At 44.7% G+C, this 26,619-nt stretch overlaps 1 protein-coding gene across 10 annotated transcripts in view; it reads left to right on the plus strand.

Annotated features, from left to right (window-relative positions):
- The window catches only part of ULK1 (unc-51 like autophagy activating kinase 1), an 85,883-nt gene that overhangs the window by 2,770 nt on the left and 56,494 nt on the right, over positions 1–26,619 (plus strand). For 6 of the 10 annotated variants that reach the window (XM_049804486.1, XM_049804480.1, XM_049804484.1 and 3 more), the window contains exons 5-8: positions 14,304–14,336; positions 15,158–15,194; positions 22,233–22,406; positions 24,192–24,265. In XM_049804486.1, the coding sequence (XP_049660443.1) occupies positions 14,304–14,336; positions 15,158–15,194; positions 22,233–22,406; positions 24,192–24,265 (318 nt within the window). Of the gene's footprint in view, positions 1–153; positions 277–400; positions 420–3,120; positions 14,100–14,303; positions 14,337–15,157; positions 15,195–22,232; positions 22,407–22,609; positions 22,699–24,191; positions 24,266–26,619 lie in introns of those variants that run through there. The other 4 variants (XM_049804485.1, XM_049804489.1, XM_049804490.1 and 1 more) reach the window with 4 other exon arrangements.

Genomic DNA, 26,619 nt, shown 5'->3' on the forward strand with positions numbered 1-26,619 from the left:
GGGTGGCCCTGGGGTGGCTTATCTGGATCTGCCTGCCCTGTCCCTGATATCACGTGTCCTGCAGGCCGCCGTGTTTGTTGACATTCCTCCTTCTCCCGTGGATTGGCTCCGGTGGCCTCCGCGTCACCCCAAACATGAGTCCCAGCTGGTTGGTACAGCCTATTTGCAATGCTTTCTGGGTGCTGTAGTCTGCCCGTGTCACCCCGGCCCCGCAGCCCTCCCGGGGCTGTGTCACCCACCGTGTCCCCCTCCACCGGAGCAGGGGGTTATGGCAAGGTGCTGCAAGTGGGGCAGGTCCTTGGGAAGCATTTAACGCCTGGCGTGGTTTTGACGGGAGGTGGACGTGGGGGATTTCAGGCTGCTCTGGGAGGGAAGCAAGGCTGCTGGGAACGGGACTACTTCTTGGAAATAGCCTTTGGGTAAGAGGCCAGCTGTGCGTTGCACCTGAACCACCCTTTAGAGCTGGTCTTGCAAAGCAGTGACCGCCTTTGGCCTGACGTGGGCTGCTGCAGAGTAGGTTGAAGCTTCCTCTGGGCACGGGCCACTTGGGGCATTAGGTCTCGTGGTTTTTTTCATTCTTCTCCGTACCTTCTAAGTTTACTTAATAACTTTTCAGTTGAGGGAGTGAGCGGCTGCTCCTGCGCTTCCTCTGTAGTTTGCATTTGTGGGAAGCGTTATGCTGCTGGATTTGCTTATTGCAGATCTTTCAGAACTTTTGTTCGTGTTCTGTTCCTCGCCCTGCTTCAAATAACTGCAGGGTAGGAAGCAGCTCAAAGATGTGTCCTGCAAAAGGAGTGATTTCATCACTGTTACAAATGCAGCAATGCATTTTTCTCCTTATGTGATGGCAAATGAGCTTTAGTTAAATTCTGTGTATAGCAGTGTAACCTGGTGAGATCTTAGCTGTGTAAGATACCACAAAACAGGAACTCGAGCATGGTCCTGGGCTCCAGGCATGCCGAGGTATATGTTTAGTTACCAGCTTTGTCAGAGAGTCCTTGTGTGACCTGGGTAATATGATTTCTTGGACAAAATGAGATGATTTAGGTGCCATTGGATGTTATATAGAGCTACCAGGCTGTGGAGTCTCTTCTGGTGTAAGGTGGTGGGTCATGAGACAGTCTGATGCAGTCCACCCACGTAGGCTGTGTGTGTTACGTGTCTGAGTCTTTGGCCTTGCTCTGTGTCTGCTTGAGAGTTGTATGAGAGTAAATTATCTGCAAAGGTAAAAGTGCAGTTCCGTGGAAGGCTGGCTTCTGTGCACCTTTCCTTACTTTGTGGGAAAGACTACTTATTACTCACCTGGTTCCTCTGATACAAGATAGTTGCTTTGTTCACAGCTGTATATATATTTACCTTCAAAAATGTTGCAGTTAATTGAGCCCCTACTTTTAAGCTTTCTAAAACTGAAGAGGTGTATATTACAACATCATAGGCCAAAAAGGAAAAAATACTTCCTGTGAATCTTAATGTTGCTCTGTAGCTTTGTCTGTCATTGCATTTTGTGTTGTCCCTTCCTCTGCACCTCCTGTCAACAGTGACTTTAACTTTTACTCGTGTGTTCCTTACACACAAGGAAATGGTTGCCAAAACCACAGTGGCTGTAAGCAAGTGATTACACCCAGTGATGAGTTTGTTTGCATTTTCCCAGTTAAAAGCTGATGCTAACCAGGCCTCAAACAGCTCAAGATTTTTATGTAATGCCAGGTTTGCACCAGACACTTGCAGTGCTGATATTTAATACTGACAGCAGCTCTTACCCTGCACACTTATCCCTCAAATCTAGGAAAATTGCTGTGTTCCTTCTTGTTTCATAGTTCTTTGTGATATTGGTTCTCAAACAATGACAAAATAAGGAGCTTCCTAGGAATAAATGATACTGGTGAATGTTTAATGCGTAAAAGTGCAGTGTCTGGACTTTTATAGATCCCCTCACCAGAGTCCTAAGAGCAGCATCATTACATGAGAATGGCTCAAAATGAAATATGCGTGTTCCCATTATTATGTGCTCATGTATTAATGAGAGGTGCTGTGAATAGTCTAGGAGCCTAATGCAAGAACCCCTGCTCAAAAAGAGGATAAGTCATATTGTATTGCATTTCTAAAAGTACTGTCTATTTAGTGTCTGTATGGAGTTGTGGTGCAGATTTTTCCCAGGTGCAGGAGATGTTTGGGATGAGGTAAAAAATGGTATTCCACTGTATGTGGAGTGCATTAGTTGCTACTGAACAATCCCTGGCTCCTCAGCTGGCTTGCAGAGGGGCTGGAGTTGGGGTCTCTAAGACTGCAGCAGTCGAGGGGAGTACAGCAGTCTAGAGGAACATCTGGATGCCAGCAGTCTCTGTACTCTGAAGACAGCCAAATGAGCTCTTGTTCCTTAAGGTAGAAATCAGTGACAGCAAGGATACAAAAATGATGGTTTCTGCTGGATGAGGACTTGGGTCTGGGAATGAGGTTTCCTGGAAAACAAATTTCCAAAACTCTGAGGATCAGCTCAACTCTTAACACATGTTGACATTGAAAGCTTAGCAGAGTGTGGTCTTGGTGTATGGGACTTGCTTTGGTTTCTATTGCAACTCAGGACATTGAATCCAAATCTGTGATCAGAGACCTCTTGATTAGCTACAGGGAATCAATGGTAGGAAGGTAACTCTTGAACTTGTCAGATCCTGGGAGCACTGTGCACTAGACAGCTTCTTCCAGCACTAGTAAGAAGTAGGTTCTTGCATGTAACTAGTATTTTTTGGGGAATGGGAGGTCCTGGGTATGTTTTCTTCCCTGTGCTGTGCCAGCTGCCCCAGGAAGTTTGGTTGAATACATGTCAGCTGAAGATCTCACATGTGGCTGTGTTGGTGCAGGGGCAGAAAATCTGCTCTTCCTGAACAGAAATCATGCTTTGAATATTAGAAAGCGTTTTCTTGCATGAAATAGGAAGAAGGATTATTTTACTGGCACGTTTTCCCAAGTTGTGTGCTGTGATCCGAGCTTGCTTCTTAGAGCAGCCTAGCTGTGACTGTGCTTGTGTGGGTATTGGGTAGGGGTTTTTTTCTTGTTTTGGTTCCCCCCCCAAAAAAAAATTTTTTTTTTGCACGGGTGGGATGGATTGGTTGTAGAAACGTAGCTGTTAATGTCACACAGGGCACTGCACTGCTGAGTTTCTGGTTCAGCCTAGGTTACCTGAGGGTCTGCTTTCCATAATTTTGTGTCAGATTGGCTTATTGTACTCACCAGCTCGGGATGAGCTGAGAGTAACGCTTAACTCATTTGTGCAGTACAGACTCAGCAAAAATATTTCTGCTGGGGTGACTCTATCACCTGGAGCTCCTGGAGACAAAGAACACGGGGTCCTTGCAATGCAGTTTTACTTGTGCATGTGGATTATGGCATGGGTGGCAGAACAAACACTTCTCAGCTTAATGATCAGTCACCCTGGGCTGGTCTTGAGAGCAAAGTAATAACAGGCTTGTTCTATTTTTGCTGTATAGAAAGTCCTTGTGATCAATAGGACCGTGGCTGTTGGGCTGTGATGTTGTGTTGTGCTGTCTGCACCATCACCCTTTTCCAACATGGAGCCTTTAGCTGTTAGTCCACACCTTGTGTACGTGCCTCCTGCTGTCCCCTGGGACCTCCGGAGCTCTGTGTACGGCAGTGTCCTTTGGTGTGCCCTCCAGTGCAGCTCGCTTCTGCTGCAGCACTTTGCTGATGAGCCTGATGTCGGATGAATCAGTGTTGCTGCAGTGTCACCTCCTTGCCTCGCCACCTCTCGTGCCACCTAATGCAGGATCTTCAGTTCCTCAGGCACTGCTGTTCGGGTGCCCTGTCTTGGGAGACAGGGCTCTACTGTGACACTGGGAATGACTAAGGAGGCACTCTATGTCTGGGAGATCACACTCCTGAGGTCAGGCTGCCTGCCTGGTTAAATCCTGTTTTAATTCCATCCCCGAGCAAAGCTGGCAAGTTGCCTGGTGAGTGGGTGTAAAGTGCAGACTTCTTTGAACTGCCAAGCAATCCTCTTTCTGTTTGCGCTGCGGACAAGAATGGGGTGTCTGCTATCCTGCTCCATCAGCATCCTCACATCTGTTGAAGGGAATCACTCTGTTACTGAAGATTGGATCTGGCTTAATTTAGAGCTAGAAGGGGAGAAGAACAAAAACCCAGCCACCCTCTGCCAGTAGTTTTGTAAGATGAGGCTTGGGAGTTTAGTGGACCACAATGGCTATGTTTATGGAGAGTAGAGAATTTTATAGTCTTGAAGTTTTATTTAAAGTTGGCTTCACTAAGTAAGTACCCCACTGTGCAGGTCACAGAAACATCTAGCAAATGTTGACCACTAAATATAGACCTCGGAGGAGTCATGGGCTTTTTTTAGAGGGAGTGGTCTTGTTGCATTTCTGAAATTATGATCACTGTTTTACTCATCCTATGTGTAAAATGCATACCTGTGTTCCTCTCACATGATTAGGATGTCATGGAAGAGCTGGCGACGTGGAAGTTAATAGTCTCTAAAGCTCCCGTGGAAGGTAGCATTACTCAGACTATAATGACAGATTAAGGAATGTTTCCCAGGAGTAATCGGAAACTGGTAGGCTGTTGTGTTCACAGTTTGACAGCAAAGCTCTAGTAAGGGCTGAGGTGCTACTTGTACTGCTCTTCTGGAAGCTCCATCAGTGTTTCAATTATGAAAACTTCCACTGTTGAAATCCTAATGATGATTGAATGCATTTGGTTGGAGTAAGCAAAGCAAGGAGGTGGAGATTTGGAAGGTGGATGGGAAGAGGTGCCTCCTAATCAGTGGCTGGGTGGGATTGAATTCAGATGGAGAACCACTGTTTGAATTTCTTTCAAATATTTATAGGTCCAAACCAAAGCCCAATTAAAAGATTTAATTTTGTGGCTGGACTGGACGTGACCCTAAACTGTTGAAACTGCAGGAAAACTGTGCGTTTCAAAAGCTCATCTTAATGCTCAAGCATGTGTAGAGAATGGAGGATACGGTTCACTTTTCATGAGTCTTCCTTTTTCCTGTCCCTTTCCTGCACCCCGTGCCTTCCCACCGGTTGATACCAACTGAAAAGCTTTTGCACAACAGGGCGGACTAGCGAACGGCAAACATAGGGTTGGCATTGGTGGTAGGAATCTGAGCTGGATGGCTCTGGTTTGCTTTGGGGAAACTCCTAGAGAACCTCTGGTCCTCTGAAGCAGGCGTGTGTCTTCCATGGGGCAGACTGCCTTCATCACATGGCATGCAGAAAATACAGTGGGCAATGAGAAGCTCAGCACAGGGGTGGTCAGCAGAGGTGGTGGTCTTTGATTTGCAAAGTCAAGGAGAGGTTTTTGGTTGTTTTGTTTTCAGAATAAGTATGTACTTCTTCTTGCTTGTTGTTTTCTGTTGGTTGGGTGGTTTTTTGGTTGGTGTTCTTTATTTTGTTTTGGTTTAGTTTTTCCTGGTACTTATGTTCATGTAGCAATAGTAAATGGCAAACTTGATGTAAAGTGAATATGAGTGATGTGGTCTTCCAAGCCAATGTTTCTCGGGTACAGACCTAAACATACTTTGCTTAAGAGAAGCCATCTTAATAGCCTTCAGTTGTTATGGTTCCTGTCTGAGAAATTTAATAATAAATGTCCACAGCAGAATCCAGGGAAGACCCCTGCCAACAAATAGCTTTAGAACCTCTTTTGTGCTTCGTGTCTAGCAAAGAGGTGCTTTAACTGCGTGATGTCTCCTGCTTCATGATGTGCGGGCCTTACATACCACCACAAACATGAAGAGATGCTCTCAAAATGCAAAGTGACGATCTCAAAGCTGCATTTGTTTATTCAGCAAGGTTGTTTCAAGGGGGGTTGATAGAAGCGAATCAAACTCTGCATCAGTGATTGCTTAGGGCAATAATGTTCTGTCTGGCTGCAGGAGCACCTGGCTTGTCTCCTAGCATCAGAATAACAGGAGGAATTAGGTCAGCTGAGCTGGCACACTAGCCGTCAACCAGACAGTGTGGTTCCAGTGGGGGGGAATGAAAGATGCAGAATTTTAAGTCATTAGAGAACCTATTTAGCAAAGCGTCTTACATCTCCGGGAAGCGAAGGCCTCCTAGCCGGCTCGGTATGCGCTGGTGGCCCAGAGTGTGAGACCTGCTGGTGTGATGGGAAACCCCAGGGATGGCAGCGGAGGGTGAGGTGAGGTGGTGTCAGGCAGGGCTGAGACACAGCCCTGCTGGAGGGTTTGGAGCATGTAGCCTCTATGTGTTTCCTATGTGTGCGTGCTGCTTAATGTCACTGTGCGCACAGCTGGGCAGTTGGGCTACTTTCTCTCTGGAGGCTTCTTCATTTGTCTTGCTATTTTTTTCATTTAGTTGGCAGTTGTAGCCAGGATGTTAAATACGTCAAAACATACTTAGTTCTCTTTGGTTTTTAAATACTGCGGATTCAAGCCCATGTTACTCTGGCTTCCAGTAATTGGATTTTTTTTCCCTTTTAATTTAAGACCGTTTTTATTTGAAAGAAAACCCATGCACCTTTGTGCTGTGTGTTTGTTTTCTTAAATCTGGTAAATGAAATATGAAATAAATGGATGTAAAAAAGAAGACTTGCAAAGGCTAGTCAGTCATGCAGCTGCCATAGAAAACCATGTGGAGGTGGGGCCTCTAATTTCCAGAGTTGCTTTAAAAAAAAAAAAAATAAAATCTCCTGCAGGCTATCAGATTGTGTTTGGGATATACTGTTAAAAAAACAAGCCGTTCCCAGCTTTATTAGTAGAACTACATTAATTGGTTGTAAAATCAAACTTCCAGACTGAGTTGCTTTGCTTGTATTTGCACGTATCTCAGTAAGTGAATATGCCTCAGTGAGTGTGTGATTAAAACTGAAATGTTCACTCTTGTAGCCTGCCTTATTGTCTGCCTTGACCCACAGTACTCCCCCCGCTACTCCTGCTCTTTGGGCAGGCTCATAAAACACAACTTTATGGTATGCAAGGATTTCATTCCAGTACATGTGACTGAGCTTAAGGTAATGGGGAATTCAACCTTAAATGTTCATTTTATAATAAGACTGCGATATAGAAAGAAGATGAGGAATAAATACAGAAAAGCAAATCAGATCTTTGATATTTTTATCATTGTTTTTAGAATTCTGAAGCTTCCTCGCTTGATAACATTAACATAATACATTGCCATTTGCAAAAAAGAGCTTGCTTTGGTTTAAAGAAGCTTCTAAGCCTTATTCTGCCTGTTGGCAAAGGGGTAACTACTTCTTTCTAATCCATGCCACAGTCCAGACTTTTCAGGATTCTGCTGCTTTTTAGGTCTGCAATCTCTTATCCCTGCTGGGCTGCTGCCGCTGCTGCATACGGATGTGACCCGCGCCTCTTGTTCTCAGGCAGTAAGACTTCCCGAAGAGCTGGCCAGCTGGGGGCACAAACTGGTGTAAGTGGTGCAGCGTTACCCCCGGACGAACATGGCCGCTGTAAGGAGCGATTGCTTTTCAGTGTCCCAGCAGCACGAGTCTTCACTTTGCCCCGATAGATGGCTTTGGTCTCGCCTTGGAGCTCTGTGACTTGTGGAACCTGCCACTTTGTCTCTGCACTCTTATTATGACATTAATCCCATCTTTTGGTTTCTGTGGTTAGGCCCAGATGCAGCTCTCGGCTTTGCCTTGCTGTAGCACGTTGCTCTGCAGAGGCCCGGTCTGCCTCCGGAGGAGAGTCGCGTTTTCCTGTTTGAGCTCTCTGCAAGGGCTGTAGCCATCACTCCTCCAGCAACGGCGCCGAGTCTCAGCGCTTCGGTTGAGGCCTGCAGTGACCGTGTGTGAAGCCACCAGCAAGCAGACTGCCCGGTCAGCGGGGCTGTGGCAGGCCCTGCGGCCCGGCACTGCCTGGAGGTGGAGGTGGAGAGCAGGAGAGAGCTGGGGCTGGTTTGAAGGAAGCTGCAGCAAGCTCGTGTCCAGTGGAAGAGATGGTGGATTTTCTTCAGGTCACTTGAAGGTTGAGCCGTCCTACTAGCTGTCTTGCCATTTGTCTGTGGTGGTATTAGCTGCCTGGCAAACAGTAGCTCTGTGGACATGACGTTGTCTTGTTTGTTTTTTAATGTCACGCAGTCAGACTTTAGGACTGTTGCCAGGGGGATGGGAAATAGTTTCCCTCCCTTCCTGAAGCCTGTGTAGAACCAGAGGATAGGTTTCCTGCTGTTTTCAATCTGCCCTGAAGTACGACCTGTCTTGAAACAACCCATCTGTTTTATAAGCAGGGAATACCGTAGCGCCTGGAATGGGTTAACACTGGTCCTTGGCATCGTTGTTCTTCTGGTCCTACAGAAGTCTGCCTGCTGCAAGGCTGGCCATGAGCCACTTCTGTGCTACTGGGCTTCCCTTCTGCTTGCCCTGTGCCTGCGCTGGTGCTCAGCATCCTGGAGTAAGCTGACAGGTCTGTAGGAAGCAGAATGTAGTCAAGAGCCGCTGCAGAAGTCTGTGGGCCTCTCTGGGTCTTGCTTCTTACGCTTATTCCCTGGGTTCTACATGAAGAAATTAGAAGCCCTCATTCTTTTGGGAAGTCAAACATCTGTGGACCATAGTAATAATGCTTTCCAGTCAGTAGCAGTGGGTTTCATTGCTGGACCTGGATGTGCCAAAATAGGCAAAGATATTGAGTAGGCTGTTGGATGATGGTATTTGTTGCTTGCGTATCATCTCCTGGACTGTGCTTATGTGTGACTGCTACTGTAGCCCAAGATTTATCACTTCCAGTGTAGCCCGTACACAACAAGAAAGTGGCTGCTGGTTCCTTATAAAGTGCTAACTCTCTTGGTGCAGGGCCTCGCTGGCTGCATGACTTGAATCCTAAAAGTCTGTCCTAAAATGTGCTTTTGTCTGACTGTGAAGCTTTATCTGGGTTTGAGAAACATTTTGTGGTATGTCTGCGCAGAGAGGAGATTATACTGCAGTGAATGAATACTTTCCTTTCCTTTCCTGCTTTTCTTCCTTCGTCCGAGTTAATTGCTGTCTCCTGAATTGGAAACCTGCTTGAAGTGTTCCCGAGATCCTCGTTGGTAAGGTTCAGAAGGAGTGAAGAGAACGACCAGGACCAGAGAACAGAGAAACACAATAGTCTTGGAGACACATTTTTCTTTCTGTGTGAGGTCAAAAAGCATGTGAATATCTTCTAGTTATTTGCTTTACATCTATTTTCCAAAGGTTGAGCATTGGTAGGTGCTCCCACAATTCAGATTGGTGTTACTATTCTCTTTTATCTTGCTTCTGTTCAAATAGTTGCATCAAGAGATAATCCTTGCATAGCATGATGGTTTTCCTTTCCCTCTTTAGAGGTTAGCCTGCTCAAGCCAAGCTGTGAGCCAGAGTGAAATTATACCACGAGATTTTGCTGTTTGGAAAGTTTCTTCCCTCTCTTGAGAGCAGTAGGCTCTGTTGCCTGAGCCCAGTGGGCTTGGGCGCCCCTGCCTTAGCCAGAGACTTTCCAGGTGCCGTTGGCCTTGGAATTTGTTTCTGTAAAGCAAAAATTGTGTTCGTTACAGCCTGCGTTTGTGACTCCAGTGCTGCTGTCAGAAGAGCGATGACTAGAGACCATATGCTAAAAGGGTGCTGGTTCCATGAGATCCTACTGGCAAAACAGGAGGATGTGGTGTGCTGTGGTTCTGTTGCAGCGAGTGGGGGGGAAGTGGCATTAAAAAACAACCAAACCAAAAACCAAAACACCCAAAACAGAGTGGAGAAGCTTAGCTTTCCCTTGATGTTGAGTTTATCTTCCACTGTCAGACCCTCAGCTTTATTGTATGCTTCTGTTGTGTTGGTGCTTGATGGGTCCTAGCCCTGTTTACAGAGATCTGTGTGCAGCAATTATCTTTGCTTGGCAGCTGCTCCGGGTGCTGTTAAGAGAGGCAGTGTTGAGCAAGGCGTGGTAGATATATTCCGAGACGTACAAAATGGGGATCTTTGCCATTGGAGGGAGGCCGATACACAGGCGGTGGTACACTGCTCTTCAGGAGAGTAACAAGACCAGTTTTGAGGACTTGAGTCCATACGGCTCCTCTCCTGTAGGCAGTAGGAGCCTTGTCAGCCACGTGGTGCTCAGTACCTGGGCATAACGGTGGAGCTACATTCATCTTCAAAGTGGTCCTCCTGCATCCCCCAGTCCTTTCCTAGAAAGGAGGATTTGTGTGAGGTGGAAGCCATTCTTTGCTGGTTTTACTCCAGTGTCTATTACAACACTGGTCCCACACAGATTGGTGAGAACACTGCCCTGCTGAGAGAGTTTTGGAGTGTTGTGTAATTAAACTTCAATATATTTTTTTTTCCCCTTCCTAAACATCTTTCTAAACTTGGTGGCAGGCTAGATGCTGGGGTAGAGTGCAGAGGAGGATTTCTCTATGGAAGTTTCCTCTTGCAGACTTTTTAAGCTGTGGTAGGAGGATGACTAACTGTGGGTACTCCCAGACATTTCCCTTTGGACACACCTTAACACACACTTTCCAAGAAGAGGATCATGCCACCTTTTCAATATGGGTGGAGAGAAAATTTAAAGGGAGACAGGGCTGCTGGGTCTCGATGTCTGTAACACCATCCCTCCTGGTATCCCAGTGAGGAACTGTAACACAGCGCTGTCCTGGGGTGATTTATGCTGTGCTGCTAAATGACGTTTCTTCATTTCTTTGTCCTCTGTCAGCAGATGTGCGTTATTTGTAGACAGTAGAGGCTGTTGCCTATTTTTACACTCAATTAAATTGTAACTTCATCGCTGGGACCTCTGCTGCAAGAACTATGAGTGAGGCAATGATCCAGACTGATTAATTATCAGCTTAATATCTTTGGCAGAGGCCTTTTGGTGCTGTTGTGGAGCATGATCAGCATACTGCTGCACTTTGTGATGAGAGGAAAAGTTAGGGGGTTGCTTCTATGCTGTTCCCTTCGTTAAGCTTGTTTAGTGACAGGATTAACCTTGGCTGCACGGACTGGCATATGTGATTAAGAGGTCCAGAGTAAATTATCTGTAGCGCTTCTTGGACATAAGCCTCTGCAAAAATACAACAAACTAATATTATTCTTGTTACTGATATAGAAATGAGTGGGTTGGGTGTTTTGTTTCTTTTCAGAGAGACTGGTAGCCTGCGAAATTTGGCTTGCAGTATTTTTTCCTTGTTTTGTTAATGAACAAATCCTAAATACTGTGGAAGGATAAAAATGGAAAAGAAATAGTTTCTGCTGCTGAATCAGCTTGAGAGAAGTCCATCAGCCCATTTAAGAAACCAGAAGTCTCTTTAGATAGTTGTATTCACTGTAACCACAGTAAGCTACTGGCTGAAGGCTTTTTCCAAACAAGAGCTTGTTTCCAGGGCCCTTCCTGAAATGAATGTTTAGTTTTGTTGGCAAAATTCCTACAAATCTCTTTCTGATAAGTGGGTCTTGAAATGCTGAAGCTGCAAATGTGGAGGTTTGTGTCATCCCTGCTACAGGCATCTGTGATCTGAAAATACACTTGCTAAATGTTCCTCTGCTGCGGTGGGTGTGCGTGCAGCAGGGTGGAGAGTGCTTCCTAGTAAGGCTTGAATGTTCAGAGGGTGCTGTTGCCAGTGAATGGTTGGGGGAGCCACCTGCTTCTCTCCTAGAAGCTTTTCGGGCATTGCCCTCTTATCTCTTCACCCTGTGTTGGTGGGATAAAACTACCAACCACCAAGGTCACTTTGTTGCTGGGGAGGTTGAGCAGAGCATCTCTCTTGCCTGTGTAGGTCCTCATTTAACCCTAGTCACTGTACACACTGGCTGCCAAAAATCAATGACTTGCTTGATGATGTTTGTTTGCAGAGACTTTAAATAACATACAGTGGAAAAACAACCAAACTGTATGGTGTACATTAGCTGTTGGCTAATAACTGATTACAAATGCCTTTTAGACTTAGTTTGTGTCAGCTAAACTTTCTCTTTGTTTTCTATATAGGTAATAATGTATTAAGCTTCCCCAAACCCTGCTGGCACTATACATATTAATGTATAGAGTTACTGACCTGCAGTGATCACAGCATGTTTAGACAAGAAGGGTCTGTGAAAAATGGTGCTGTGACAGTGATGAATATGGTTTGGGCTGCAAAACGCACTTCACACACTTCCTCCATGCCCAGCAATTGCCCCGTAGTGAGCTCCCCAGCCTGCTGCCCTGAGCAGCTGCACTGCACTTCTGGTGTGTCCTTGCATCTTCTGGTATGTCTGTGGCTGGAGTTCCCAGAGAAGTGAGAGGCCTGAGGTGTCTTTCATAAACGTTGATTTTTCCACTGTTCCTGCTAAGGATAGCAGGAGCTGGTGGGCTTTGAAGGCTTCTGAAAATTTTCCCCCAGCACTTTGTCATGTGCAAATCTTGTGATGATGCCTGGAGTTTTCTTTCTGCACTGCTTACCTGGGCTAGTGCTTTTAACCACAGGCTGGTTTTCCACTTCATCTGAAGCGTGTGTGAAAGTGGATGATTTAACGCGTGCTGCTTTTAAATGCAGAGATTGGAAAACAAAGCCTGTTTAAAGCAGTATTTGTCACGCAAGGAAATGCAACAAACGCCTTCTTGAAGTATTACAGAAAATCACTTTTTGGACAAGCCAGGGGACTTTCACAAAGCTCAGCTGGGCTTGGCAGTCAAAACAGCTGTAAGAGCTGGGGATGGCCAGCCCTGGGGTCTGGTGAATGCTTGAACCGGAGGAACCATGTGAGCCGAGGCTGCTGGACTGCCCGGTGCCTTGAGCCCCTCCGGGGGAAGGTGGCCCATGCTGCATGCAGCTGTAGCTTGAGTCTCCCAAATGGCAGGTAGTTCAGCTTTCCTCCCCTCTCCCTGCCTTGCTCCAGCCAGTCTTCCAGCAAGCATCTGGAAACTCAGATTTCACTTCGTGAGGTTAAAAGAGGACTGCAAGAGAAACGATGGGAGGTGCCGAGGACTCGAGGCGTTGACAAAGGCAGTCAATTTGGTACAGGCTTGACAGGAGGTAGAGTCCTGTGGGCAGACCAAAATGAAAGGGGCTGAGAGCAGACAGTGGAGACTGCTTGGAAACTAAAAGGCTGGTAGGGTGGATGCTGGGGTTTTTGAAATTGTAGTCGGGCTCAGAAGAGGAATCAGGCAGGCAGGTGTCTAAACAGCCTGTAAATGAAGGCATGCTGCCCTGGAGCTAGGGAAATGGAGTGGAGTCTCTTGCCCTGCTGCTGCTTTCAGAGCTTCTCCACTCACCCCGGTAATTGCTGCCCGTGCTTGTCCAGGCCTGGACCTTGAGTTTAGGAGTGACTTCTAGCATGCAGGCTTTTATGTGGTAGGTCTGCTTCTGTCTGACTTCTGTTTCAACAAGAGGATTTAGAGTCATTCACCGATCTGGGTCTACCCAGGGTTGAAACATCTGGCTGTTCTCGTGTTTGTTCTCTGCTAGTGGTTTGACATCTCTGCTAAACAAGTGCCAGGCAGCCACTGGTGTCAGGACGTGTGTTGCACAGCCACCAAAGTTCCTAATGTGGCTCCGGGGTGCTGTACGTTTGTGGGATGCTTCTCTGCAGTATCCTGTGCTTGTACTGTGGATACACCGCCTTGTACGTGCTTTCCAAGGCCAGGGAGCCAGTGGAGCAGATCAGCTAAGGCTGGAGGTAAACTCTCAAGATTGTAAAAAGCATCACAGTGCAGCACCTATAGCAAACTTAGGAGAATGAGCATTTGGCCTGGACTTCACTGGTGGTGACTCCCATGATAATCCAGAAAGCTTTAGCCACCTGATAATGGCACTCTGTTAATGCATGTGTAGAAATTGGTTGGCCAGTGTTGCATTTTTGACCTGAGATCTGTCCTTTTTGCCCTCAAATCAAAGGTGAATTTTTTGGGGCACTTTTCAGCTGTGGGGTTGAATTGCAGGTCCCAAAGTTGTTTTGCTCTCATCTCTCTGTTCAGACTAGTGCTGCTCATGTGGGCATAGCTGCTATAAAGGGCCAAGTTAAATGTGGAAATGATTAAGGCTCTAAGATAGTAGTGTGCCAGCATCTGCGTTGCGTGCCACCGTTAATCCCAAGAGCCCAAAAGGAACATAAAGACCCAAGCCACAATACAGATCTGCTTGGTTAAACAGATGCACACTCGGAAGGTAATAACATCCCTAAATACCTGACACTTCCAAAGCAAGTAGTCTTCCAGGAATTAACCTATTATGAAGTTTTTACCCTCTCTTCAGTTTGAATAACATAACAGAGCACAGTTTACCTGTTTAAAAGGAAATGTGGCAGTTGTAAAATGTGTCAAATATTTCAATGCATAAATCTTTTATTTCTTCCATTTTCTATTTTACCAGGAACTGGCAAACTCTGTTTACTTGGTTATGGAGGTAAGTGTGTGTCTCTTTTTTTTCTTTCCCTCCCTTTTTCTCCCCCCCCCCTTTTTTTTTTTTTTAAAAACAAGTTTAAAAAAAATTTAAAGCAGACCAGCTTGTTACACAAGTAGTGCTTTCTGCTCCCAGTCTCACCTGTGATGCTTTTGCTAACCTAATCTCCAGCTGCATGCCTTTGAGAACTGGAGCAGTGTGGGTGAAGATAGCAGCCAGGGGGATTTTTCATATTGCTGCTGTCAGAAGGTCATGCTGGCACAGGTTTCATCAGTCAGATGTCTTACCTCAAGGGTCAGGTGGGTGTTGCTGGGTGTTGCTGCATCAAAGATACACAAAAAGAGAGTTTTCTCAACACAGCCTACCTGCAAAGCTTTTGAACGTTTTCCTTCCTCTGCAGTCTTCACTCTGAGGTCTTGCTGGCTTTCCTTACTGATGTGGAACATGATGTGGGGAATTTCAGTTTTCAGCTGTAGCTACTCCCAGGGTTTCCTCAACCAGTTTTCTGGTGGTGTCTCCAGTGGTGACCCTTCTGCTTTGTTCTGGTTTTATCTTGCTCTCTGATGTGTATGTACACAGATGTGCAGATGCACAAAAGCTAGTTAATACTGGTGTATTATAATGCAACATAACATGTTGGGGAAATGGGACAGAAGAGGAACCTACAGGAATGGGGGTTTTCCCTGCCAACTTCTGAATATGTGTTTTGACATATGTGATTATTTATGTTTAAATACTATGATAAACTTGCCATCCTAGTGAAGTTTACTGTTTTTAATCTTTGATTTGCCCTGCACTAACTGAGCTTTCTGTTCTGTTTGCAGTACTGTAACGGTGGTGACCTGGCAGACTACCTTCACAGTAAGTAGAACAATATGGAGAATATAATCTGTATTCAGAAGAACACACTGGCTGTTTTAGCTCATTAAAGTTGCTGGGGTTTGTTGAAGGTCTAAGTAAGCAGATTGTATATTTTTTTTATAATTCTTGCAAAACAAACAGAGTGTCACTGTTCCTCTTGCAAGAGGTTCACTCTTGATAATCATTTGAAAACTGAGAATCCATGACAATAAAAGCTAGTCTTGTAGTCTTTCCTATGTAGGTTGTAGTGACTGTTGTCAGTAGTTATGTCTTTTAGTTATAATAGCCTTATAGATTAAACATATTTTAACAGTGCTAGGGACATGGTTTGTCTTTTTCTTGGTCACTGGAAAAAAGCTATTTATACTGAAGCCTTGTATTTCTGTAGGGCTGGATTAAAATAAGATCCCAAGATTATATTTCACTTCCTTTAAGTTTACCCCTAAGGGTGTCCCCACATCTAGGACAGAACACATTCTTTCTTCAGTGTATTGAGGGTGGCTGTAGTGTGTCCAGCAGTGTTGCGAAGGTGATGAAAACTACCACCTTCAGGGTCTTTTGGAGAATATAGCACAGGTATCTGTGACTGAGACTGAAGTGTGCCTTTGCCATCAAACCAAATGAAACATGCTTTGCCTGTTATCCAGCTGTATTGCTGGGACTCAGGCTTCAATCTCCCAAGCTATTTTTCAGTGCAGCCCACTGCACAGGTACAGGATCCTGGCCTATATGAAAATCACATTGCACCTGAGTACCTAAATGGTAGGAAGATAACATGTTGAACAAGTTGCTTAGCTGCAGTCAGACATAGCCCTTATTTTCTGTTGGCCTGACTGGTTTTTGGTTTGGTTTTGTGTTTGGGTTTTTTTTCATTAAAGTAGCTTTCTTGTTGTCTTGCATGTTAACTAGAAGATTACTAAATGGGAAGAGACAACTTTAATCTCATTTCTGGTGTGGCTCTGGGTCATGGTTAAACAAAGTTTGTGCACATTGTTCACATTCAAAGCTAGTCAGCTGGATAACACTTCAGGCTCCTTATTTGAGATACATGATGCCTGGAAATGGCAAAAATTGAAGGATTAAAAGCTAAATTTACATTTGCCCTACAGCTAGTGTTGGTATCCCTAGAATGATTATTTGGGGCTTGATGCTAGTATGTTGCACTCTATTTATACAGGGTAATGAATTACATTTGTGAACTTCAATTTTCAGAAAGGATTTAGTACTTGAAGGAAAAAGAAGGAATATTCTGCCTTTCGTGTGTTTTGTTTGTTTAAAATGTGGGTGAGAGAAGTGACAGGCATTTGTTTTTTAAAATCCAGGTTTAGTGTGCTTTGTCTCGGATAAGTAGTGTTGTTTTGCATCTGGTGGGTATTGCTGTGCTTTAATAGGAGCATCTTTGGTGGTAGCAAAATGCTGTTATGAATACCAAGTGAAAATGTTTTTTTTCTTGATACCTTCTTCTTATCCTTGAATACAAGTGCAAATTTTAATATTGAAATGCTTTTAAAAGATAGTCAAACTTCAGTTTTACCAATGTGTTGGCTTTGAAAGCTAAAGTTTTTGGCTTTTGTGCACATGAAATGAACCTTTTAAGTTAAAGCACTGGGCTGTGCACTACTGTTTGCAAAGGTACGTGTGTGAACAAGAACACAGCTTCTGACTGTATGTTTTATAGAAACTTGGGTTTATAGAAAATATTCCTGTTCCTACCACTGCTTGTATATGTCCATTGTCATCTTCTGTCTGCCCCACCACCCCACCCCACCAAGAAAAATGTGAAACATACTGTGCAATTAGCTAGGCTATTAATACAGCTCACTTCCTTGTTTATCAAATGAGACCACTCAGGAAATTGGTTGCTAGTTTGAGAAAGTGAGGATGAATTGTATTTTCCAAATAAAATTCAGTTTTATCCCCGTTTGGTTTGTTTGAGTATTGCCTGGGCTAAGGTTTGATCCTTCTTTGCCTGAGCTAATTTGAAAAAGTTACCTTTAGCTCTGTTTTTACCAAGAAAACATTTTACCTTGACAACTGTAAAGAGCAGCTGTTGTGTCTGGGAAATTGGTGCTTGCTTTTATTTTAACTCTTAAAATCTGTGTGCTGATTGCCAGTAAAGAGGACCCAGCAGGCACAGATTTCCAGAGTGAGCTGTCAGTGAGGGACTGCAGGAAGAAAGTTAGTTACTCCCATCACTACAGCAGAGATCTGGATCTTCTAGATCCCAGAGCCTAGATACAAGTCTTGGCTTTTGCATCACATGGCTTTTTCTGTTCCACCATGTGCTCCTTTGGGGTATCTCCTCTCCTGGTTTCTGCAGATGCTCAGGGTGCTTTTGACAATAATGATTTTTTTCCTGAAAGCTCATCTTGGAAAGTTCAGACTTCTTCCAGGGCATTTCACTGGTACGCAGGAGGCTCATCACTATTGAGCGGTTATTTTGCTGCTTCAGTTATTTTAATAATTAAATGATGGTATTTAATTGCAACATCTACTTTCCCACTGACTCCTCAGACATTTTTGCTGGTAGTTCCTGTAACACTTATGCAAGTTGTGCATGCAAATCCCCTGTTTCTCATTGAACAAGATGCTTATAAGCTTCCCAATCCATTCTGCCCTCTAATTACAAGCATTAGGCAATATGGTAATTCTGCGTTGAATCCAAAGGCACTCTAATTCTCCTTGTCTTCATAACTGGAGGACGTGCATATGTGCACGTTTCAATGCAATATGCATTTTGGCTGGGTTAGGCTGTTGGTCAGCCCCATCTCTTTGATACAACCCAAGGTTGTGTGTGTTCTGCTAAGCACAACTTCTGTGGTGGTGGTGGTGTTCTTTAATGGTACAATGCAATTTTCTTTCTGATAGATCTCTGGATGTTGCTTCATTTAAAGCCCACCATAGGGTATGTTCTGAGCTGAGAGTGGCAGATGGCTGCTGTGTGTGGTAGAGCTGTGGGAAGTGTTACAGAAGTGACTGTCCTCTGTATGGTAATAACTGGAATTCTGTGGCCTTGAGTATTCAGGAGGTCGGAACAGGCTGATCTAAAATTCCTTCTTCAATTCTGTGAGTTGGCATTGACACAGGCTGTTATGGACACTTTGTAAGTGCATCTTTGTGACCCTTCTTAAAGCTGTTTCTTGGAGAGCACATCTCTGTGAAGAAAACTTTGTGTTAGAGCAAGGCATTTCTAGGTTTGACCACGACATGTGTAAGGAGCTGTTGTCTTACTAATTCATCTCAAGTGGCATGGGGACCCTTTTGCAAACAAGAGGTATGAGGGAGGCACTGCTGTGTAACTTTTTACCCTGTACAGCTAGGTAATTAAGAAATATCTATGATGAGACTAGTCCTATCTGCAGTAAGTCTTCTGACTTGTACAGAAGACTTCACAGGACTCTCGCTGGCCACTCTTTGCACAAGTGGAGCTGGGGTAGTTACAAGACAGGCCCCACATAAATCAGCTTGGTCTCTCAGACTTCAGTGTGATTTGGATTGGGCTCATGTTAGAGATAATTGTGGCACCTGTGGGTAAGAGGAGAAGTTCTTTTTCCTAAATAACTTTTTCCAAAATGGTGTTGTCATGTAACATTAGCGTGTCTATTGCAATGCATCTACCCTTGGATCAGCTGACAAGGGCTGTTTACTACAGTTTACCTGGCAGCCTCTTGGCAAGTTGAACGTCTCGGCACAGGCCGACCAGGGCACTTTTTAGGTGGTTTCATCCTTTTCCTATGCCTCAAGAGCTACAAGGTATGCGGGCCCCGCGCTGACCCACAGTAAATATTTGCTCTGATCTACTGACCTGTGTAGCTGCCGTTCCCAAGGCAGTAAGCCGAGTGCCTCGTCACTGAAGTGGAGCCCATGAAAATAAACACAGGGATATTATTACTTCTCAGTAATGGCAAAGCAAGGCTTGTGAAACAGCATTCTCTGCAAGAATGTGTTGCTCACCACAGACATCCACAGGGATGCCCAGACTTCAGTGCAGGCTTAGTGTTTGGCCAGCAGTTTTCTGGTGAAGATGAGAATATCCCCTTTTTGCATGGACAGAAGTGCAAGTTCCCTATTTGGGATGTAGCAAAGATATGGAGATGTTTTGTTCCTCACACCTTTTTTGGTTGTGTGGTTTTTTGGTGTTGGGTTTTTTTTGGCACCTAAATTGAATGAGTCTTCTTTATCTTTTCCCTCCCTTTGCCAATGGTAGCTGATCTAGAATATCTTTTGCAGACCAATATCCTGAAGTCACTGAAGGTGTCAGTTGTATTTATGTCTCTGTCCTTCAGTTGGAGATTGCTGCTGTCACACAGTAGACTGATGGGCTGAGTATGAGAGATAAGGACTTCTGTTTTTCTGTGTTATAGCCCGTTTGTTAATGGAGGGAGGTAAAAGGGTATGCCCCTACACTCCCCAAGTAACTGACTGACCCTTCTCTTGTTACTGAGGGCAGCATCTCAATTTCACAGTCCTGCCTTGCTGCACTACCTGGATTTGTGAGATTTAATGCTGCCAGCAGATCCAACAGACCTCTGGCTAATTTTGCTGTGCTGCAGCATGGTAGCTGCACTATGCCACAGCAGTTGCGCTGGGGGAATCTCTCTGCAGGCTGAAGACACTAGCTTAGATTCTGCCTCTGTCAGGAAAGCAGTACCTTTGCAGGCATGAGAGCTTTGTACAGACTTTTGTGAAGTGGGAAAGCTTGAATTCTGCAGAAGTTAGTAGCTGAAGACGTATTTTCTTTGGGTGAATGGATTTTTCTGATCTTTGTAGCAATGTTGTTGTTTTCAGTATGAAGAGTTAGAATCCACGTTAGGGAGGCTTAGCTGGTTTGCTGAGGGCTGGTGGCTAGTGCTGTGTTAACCTTATAGCCACCAAATTATATAAAGGAGAGGGTAACGCCTTAAAGATGTGGCATGCTGTTGGGACTGCAGGTCAGAACAAGGCTCTTGACAACACGGTTTCTCTGCTAGAGGCAGAGTGTATTTAGCCAGGATTTTGTAATTGCCTGCTAGCTTAATAACGTTAAGAACTGCCAAGTTTCAAGTCTTGCTTCATGTTTGGGGGATGATGAGACAGCCTGCCCTTTCCTGGGCCTGAGCTGAATTGGGTAAAAAACTTTGGAATTCTTGCTGTTTTGCTTAAAGATGATGTTTTAACCATTCCTGAATAGATTTCCTTGAATAGGAATCGCAGAAATGTTGCAGGGACCTTTTGTAGGAGAGAAGATTGAGCACAGCTAAGATGCTGGACCTTTAATAGACAGAAAATGGTACAGGACTGAGTATGCTGATATATTTCAGGAGGTGGTCAGGGAAAGCCTTGTTAAAGATGAGGCAGTGCTTTTTTTTTTTCAGAAGATGCAAGTGGGTTGGAAGACTTGCATCTGAGCTACCTCTTAATGTCCTTAAAATCCCTTCACAATCTCCTCTTCTTGCAGAGGAGCCTCTTGAATTCCAGCTGAGTGCCAGTTCATGAGGAAAAAGGCCCAGTGAGGGGAGAGAAACTCTATATACATGTGCACTGGTCTCACATGTATGAGTCTAGGACCAGCTGATAGCTGTGGTGACATTTTAGCTCTGCTTGTGCCTCCTTCTAGAACATTGAGGTTTGGGAGTGGTGGGAGTTTATTTTCTATTCTAAGTGCTGTTTAACTTATCTGTGTCCCTTGCTGTTTCCCATGCATGTATTTTAAAAGTCAGATTTTTAATTTCCTGTGTTGTGTTAAAGCTGTGTGCAACCTCATCTGTGTTTTCATAAGAATTCCTCCCTTTTAGTTGACTAGGTAGAGTAGCAGTTTGAAGATCCTGCCAGCTTGTTTTAATGTCTTACTAGAGAACAGCTGGAAAAACACTAATGAAGTCCCAAGTAATTTACAGGGACCTTTTACAAAAGAAATTATTTTATTCAAGTGAAATGGTGCTTGCTTTAAGCCTCACTTGCTCAGTGACTGACAAGGAGGCAGGCTGGTAGCACTGTTGATCCTGGGGTTTGTTCAGCAGGCTGGCCCCAGCTTTGGCAAGAGTTTCATACATATAGCTCTTAAAACAATGAGAGCTAATGTCTTGTTGTTCTGATTAGAAGAGCCAGTTGAAAATTTATTTTAATCCCCTCAATGTTTATTTTCATGCCACAGTTCTTGGGAAGCCCATATCTCAGGAGAGTGCAATTCAGAGCTTCCATATTTACAGACTTTGATTACTAATGTTGTTTTTTTTTAATTTGCTTATGAAAGCATTTGGAGACATTTCTGCTGCATCTATGGGTGCAAGGTGGAGGGTGGCAGGTGGCAGTTTGTAGGGCCCATTTGGTAGGGGTGTGTTGGTAGGTATTGGACTGTGGTTCACTTTAATCCTGGGTTTGAGATTAGAGTTATGGTTTGCTCTAGCAGGTGATGATTCACATGGGTTAGGCCTAGACTTGGATGCACACCCCAGAGTTACAGATCCCTGCTGGCCAGGTACCCTAACAGACTGTCTGAATTTAACCTATCAACCCTTTCCAGGCCCAGCATGAGCCTTAATGATTCTGGCAGGCATAAATCCTAATCCTAACTGCCTTTCCTCTTAGCTTCACCTTCAGACGTTCATTGTGATAAAGCTCTGACCTTAGGTGTCCAACCACTGCCGACCATAGCTCAAAGCTAGTGACCTTCCTGCTCCTGGGGCCACAGGCCCTGCCTAATGCTTGCCTAGATCTGGCTGGCAGCTCTTGCTAAGGAAAGCCCAAAACCTCCCCAAATGTTGCTTTTGGACCCAGTTGATGACCCAAATTCAGCACCTTCCACTGGCCTGAGTTCACCATGAGAGACTCGGGGCTGAAAATAGCCCTGACTACAGAATAAGCTGGGAATGCAAACGCTCTTCCTTGTTGCCTATAGGAATCATTCAGAAATGGTGTGTGGAGAGAAAACACCATACATGGAAATAAAAATGACAAATTATGGCTAATTGCTGTGGAGAATCTGCCCTCTAGGCTCTTCAGAGAACTGGCACTGTAATTTTTTTCATCTGTGGTTATTTTTTTTCTCCTTCTTCCTAGCTATGCGGACACTTAGTGAAGACACCATCAGGCTCTTTCTCCAGCAGATAGCAGGTGCCATGAAAATGCTGCACAGCAAAGGCATCATCCATCGCGACCTGAAACCGCAGAATATCCTCCTTTCCTATGCTGGAGGCAGGAAATCAAATCCCAACAACATTCGCATAAAGATCGGTAAGACCTCATTACAAATGTCACCCTAAGTGCTCTCAGGAGAGTTTGGTGACAGGCAAGTGGCAAGCCTCAATCTTTCTTCGGGGAGCTGTCTAGGAGAAGGAAAGAATTGCTATACTTCTTAAAAAGCCCTGACATTTTTCATCTTCCTTGCTTAGTTCCTCTACTAGACATATCCTTCAGTTGACTCCAAACAGTAAGAGCAAGAGCTTTCTGCTCTGCCAGGACACAGACTAACACAAAAGAATTGGGCAGGCCTTGCTCCACTTCCAGCTGAACAGTGCCTCCCTTGGTAAGATCAAATACCAGCCTGCCCTAATTGGCTCCTAATTTCCAGGCTTACCAAGAAATGAGCAGGCATTGTGACTTTTGTCTTCACCTTTTAATTGTATTGAGGTAGATGTTGGTGTCTTCAGGCCTGAAACTAGCTGCTATCTTGGCTGGCCTCAGAGAGCACAATGGGAGTCAGGCACACCTAAAAGCAGACTTTTCCACAGTCCGAATTAGAGGCAGGCTTCTCAGCTGTATCTTGAAGAAATTATCTTTTTGCACATTAGGCGGGTGGCACAGATGGACTAGTAGTTGGGTCATGCTCCAGAAATCCAGTTACAGAGCACACGTATCCCCTGTGGTCCCTCAGAAATGAGTGCTGGATAGTATCACCTCAACATGTGGACTTCTGGTTGTATTACAGTTCATGAGCTGAAGCTGACACGAATTAGATAAAACTGTTCCTCACCTGAACTCTGTGCTGTGGAGAAAGTATTAATGCCTTCATTCAGCTGAGAAATGAGGTGCAGTGGAAAAGTTTGAAATGTTGCTGCCTGTTTGGCTGAAGCATGGGTGGTTGGTTGTTTGGTTGGTTTTTGTGTGTGTGTGTGTGTGAAGTAAAGAGTTATCTGGAAGGTGGAAGTGTGTGGGAGCTCCAAATGCAGGCAGGAGGGCTGTGGGCACAGCTGCTCTTGGGTGTGATGTACGCTTCAACCCCTTGCTCCAGCTTCCCTGAGAGTACATGGTCCAGGGAATAGCTTGCTGTACCAATTCATTAGTGACAGATGACAGTGTAAACAGCTGTGTCAATCTCCTAGCTTGAAATATCTGGTAACCTTGAGAGAACCTCTAAGTATCGTATGATCAGATGCTGAGTAACCTGCAGAAGTAATTCATCTTGGTATTCCTAGTCCCTGGCTTTTCTAGCCACCAGGTGAACTATGGCTCAGCTTTCTGTCCTCATGCTGGAGTTAGCACTGTTGAAACTCTTCTAAAGGAACAGAGCAAGACTGTTTTCAGTACGGCTGATCGAAAAATGTGGGTGGTGGCGAGTGGTGGTTTCTCTTGGATGTCTGTTACATGCAGCCTTTTCGATGGAAGGGAACTTTTAGTTCCCCAAATTAAAAGCTGAGATAGCAGCAGATGAACTAGCTAGTATAAACTGGCATGTTCTCACTGAAGTCAAGAGAGCTTTACCAGCTTTGAGCAGCTGACATTTCAGAGTGCAGGCAAATAGATACAGGAAGAAGTGACTGTTGATCTCTGAAAAATGAATGGGACTTTGTTCTTCTGAATACTTTTTTGTGGCTTGGTCTGTCCCTTTCTAGTGTCTGTAGTGTGCATTAATAACTAGCACAAGGATGTTGTTGCTCAAGAAGAGAGCTATCAAAGCCTTGTTAAGATGGGGTACTTCACTTGCTGCAAAGATTCATGGGAAGTGAAAGGGAGGTGGAGAAGGTGTAGGGTCTCTAGAACTGGTGTCTGATCCTGACCTACCTCTGTTTCTCTTTGTAGCTGACTTTGGGTTTGCCCGATACCTGCAGAATAATATGATGGCAGCTACATTGTGTGGTTCACCAATGTACATGGTAAGTGTGTTTTGCCTACAGGTTTTTCTGTATTGTCTGTGCTTTGTACCCCAGAAGCGAGGCTTTGGTTTCTTTCTAGTCTTCCCCCAGAGGTGAAATTTTATTTACTTGACAGAAACCAGCTATTACACAGGGAGACTTCATAAAGTTCTAACTGCTGGTAATGTTGGACAACAGGTGCTCAACTTTCAGGTGAGCTGTGGATAAATAAAACTGAACCAAATGGAGTATTGATTGCTGTCTGCTCTCAGAAACTGCATCTTCCAGAGGGGACCAGGGCGTCTCCACTGAAGGCATTGGGAAATGACATGTATTTCCTCTGCTGTGAGCAAAGCAACAACAAAAGAGTGAGGGCTGCGGTGATATTTCACACATCTGTCTATATTTGAAGTGTTGCTTCCTTGGAGAGGAACCTCAGTAAATCACTTCTTCAGCAGGCCCTTTGAGACAGTGGTTCCACAAGCCTGCTGTCACCTTGGGCTTTGCAGTCATTTTTGCTAAGGCCACAGCATCAGGAGCAAAGTCTCTGTTTAACAGCAGTTTTGTAAAATCTCCAACTGTTTTTAGCTCTTTCTGGTCTTGCAAAATCCCTTCAGATCTATGGACCTATAGAGGCAGAGATTTTGCCACTGTGGTTAACTTACTCCTAAGTATGCTTTGCTGTACAACTTGGCGGATGGGTGTAAATGGAGTTCACCTGCTTCTATTTGCAATTTGTTTTGTGCATTCCCACTCCTAACCCTCCTCCCCCCACTAATTCTTTCACCAAACCAGCTGCTTCCAGGATGACTTCTTAACTTGTGAAACAGATGTGTCTGATCCCTTTTCACTCCCTTTGTACTTTCCACTCTGGGACCAGGATGTGAGGAGGTGATCTCTCATTTGTACTCACGGTAGCAGTCAAGATCTCAGTGTTGAATCAAGTCAGTGAAATTAAAAATGACAAAACCAGGCCAGAAATAGAAATGCCAAAGCCAGCCATGTAATCGTTCCTGCACATGTGGCTGTCTGAGCTCAAAGTAAAAAGATGATGTGGATCAATTTAGGTTGAATTTTTTAGAAGTGTCCTGGGGGCAGTGGGCACCTGATTGGTCTAATCCACTCTAAGTTTTTTGGTTTTTTTTGTTTTGGTTGGGGTTTTTTTGTCTATCCTCTTTGGACAGAGTTATGCTGGACTGTGCTGCACTGCACAGGGGTAGTGTGCTTGGTAGTCTGTTCCACAGTACTAACTTAAGCAAAACAGACTTCCTCCCTCTCCCTTTTTTTGAAGCCTGATGTTTATTTGAAGTATGCTATATGTGAAGATGATGTAACTTTTTTTCTCCTGTGAGTTTCCTGAATTGTCTATTTTTAGTGATACTTTTTCTTTCAGAGTCTCTTGTGAAAGTAAATGAAAACACTCAGCTTATTTTTTGATAGGGCTGGAGGAAGCCAGTGATGACCTTTTTCTACTTTACCTTTTTTATTTTAAGCAACTGTGGACATTACAAGGAATCTCGGAATGTTTTGTATTGTTCTCTGTTTACTGATGGATTTGAAGGAAGATGGGGATGGAAGGTTCAGTTGGGATTCAGGAGGTGTTTGAAGTCTGTCCCTGCTGCTATTGTGGATCTTGTGTGCTAGCCCTGGGAACATCTGCTGGCAAGACAGGCCCTTATTCCCTGCTTTAGCTTGTAGCCCATTGCTGCTCTTTTAATTTTGCTCTTTTAAAAAAGAAAGGTATTTTCTAAAAAAGAAAGAATGAGCTTTCTGTCTGAACCCTGGTATGATCCATGCCATGTAAGACTTCAGACCTTCTTGTGCAGTTCTTGTCCTGTTTCCTTGGGTTTGTTTGGTGTCATGCCTGCTTCCCTTAGAGACAGACTGAGCTCCTGTCCACAACTTGTTTGCTGCCATTTTTTTTTGTGTTACACATAGCCTTTACTTGTAACAGAGCTAGAAAATTGATCCTGTTCCATGCTGGCAGCACTGCGATGAAATCTGTTGTTACAAACACGTGGGATTAGCAAGACTGCCCTTCTGTCCCTCTTCTGCTGCCACTCCTAAGGCATGCTGCCTCCCGAGCCACAGGGCTTTGTGGACTTGCACCATCTCCAGCTTTTGGAACAAGCCTGGGAGGGAGCAACCGAGGGCATGGTGTGAGATTAGAAACCAGAGTCTGAAGCACAGCAGGGCTCAAACTGTTGGACTGAAATGGACAGATCTGCCTTTGAACCCAAACTGTGACCTTGGCAGCAGGCTCTGGAGCATAATTAATATGCTGCCATCTTAGGCAAAATGAGTCATGCAGATCAGAATGGAGGCTGAAGCTTACCTGTGCAGTGTGAGCCTTTGCTTTTCTTGATCATTTACCT

The sequence above is a fragment of the Accipiter gentilis genome, chromosome 7 (genome assembly GCF_929443795.1).
Source record: "Accipiter gentilis chromosome 7, bAccGen1.1, whole genome shotgun sequence".
Classification (NCBI taxonomy): domain Eukaryota; kingdom Metazoa; phylum Chordata; class Aves; order Accipitriformes; family Accipitridae; genus Astur; species Astur gentilis.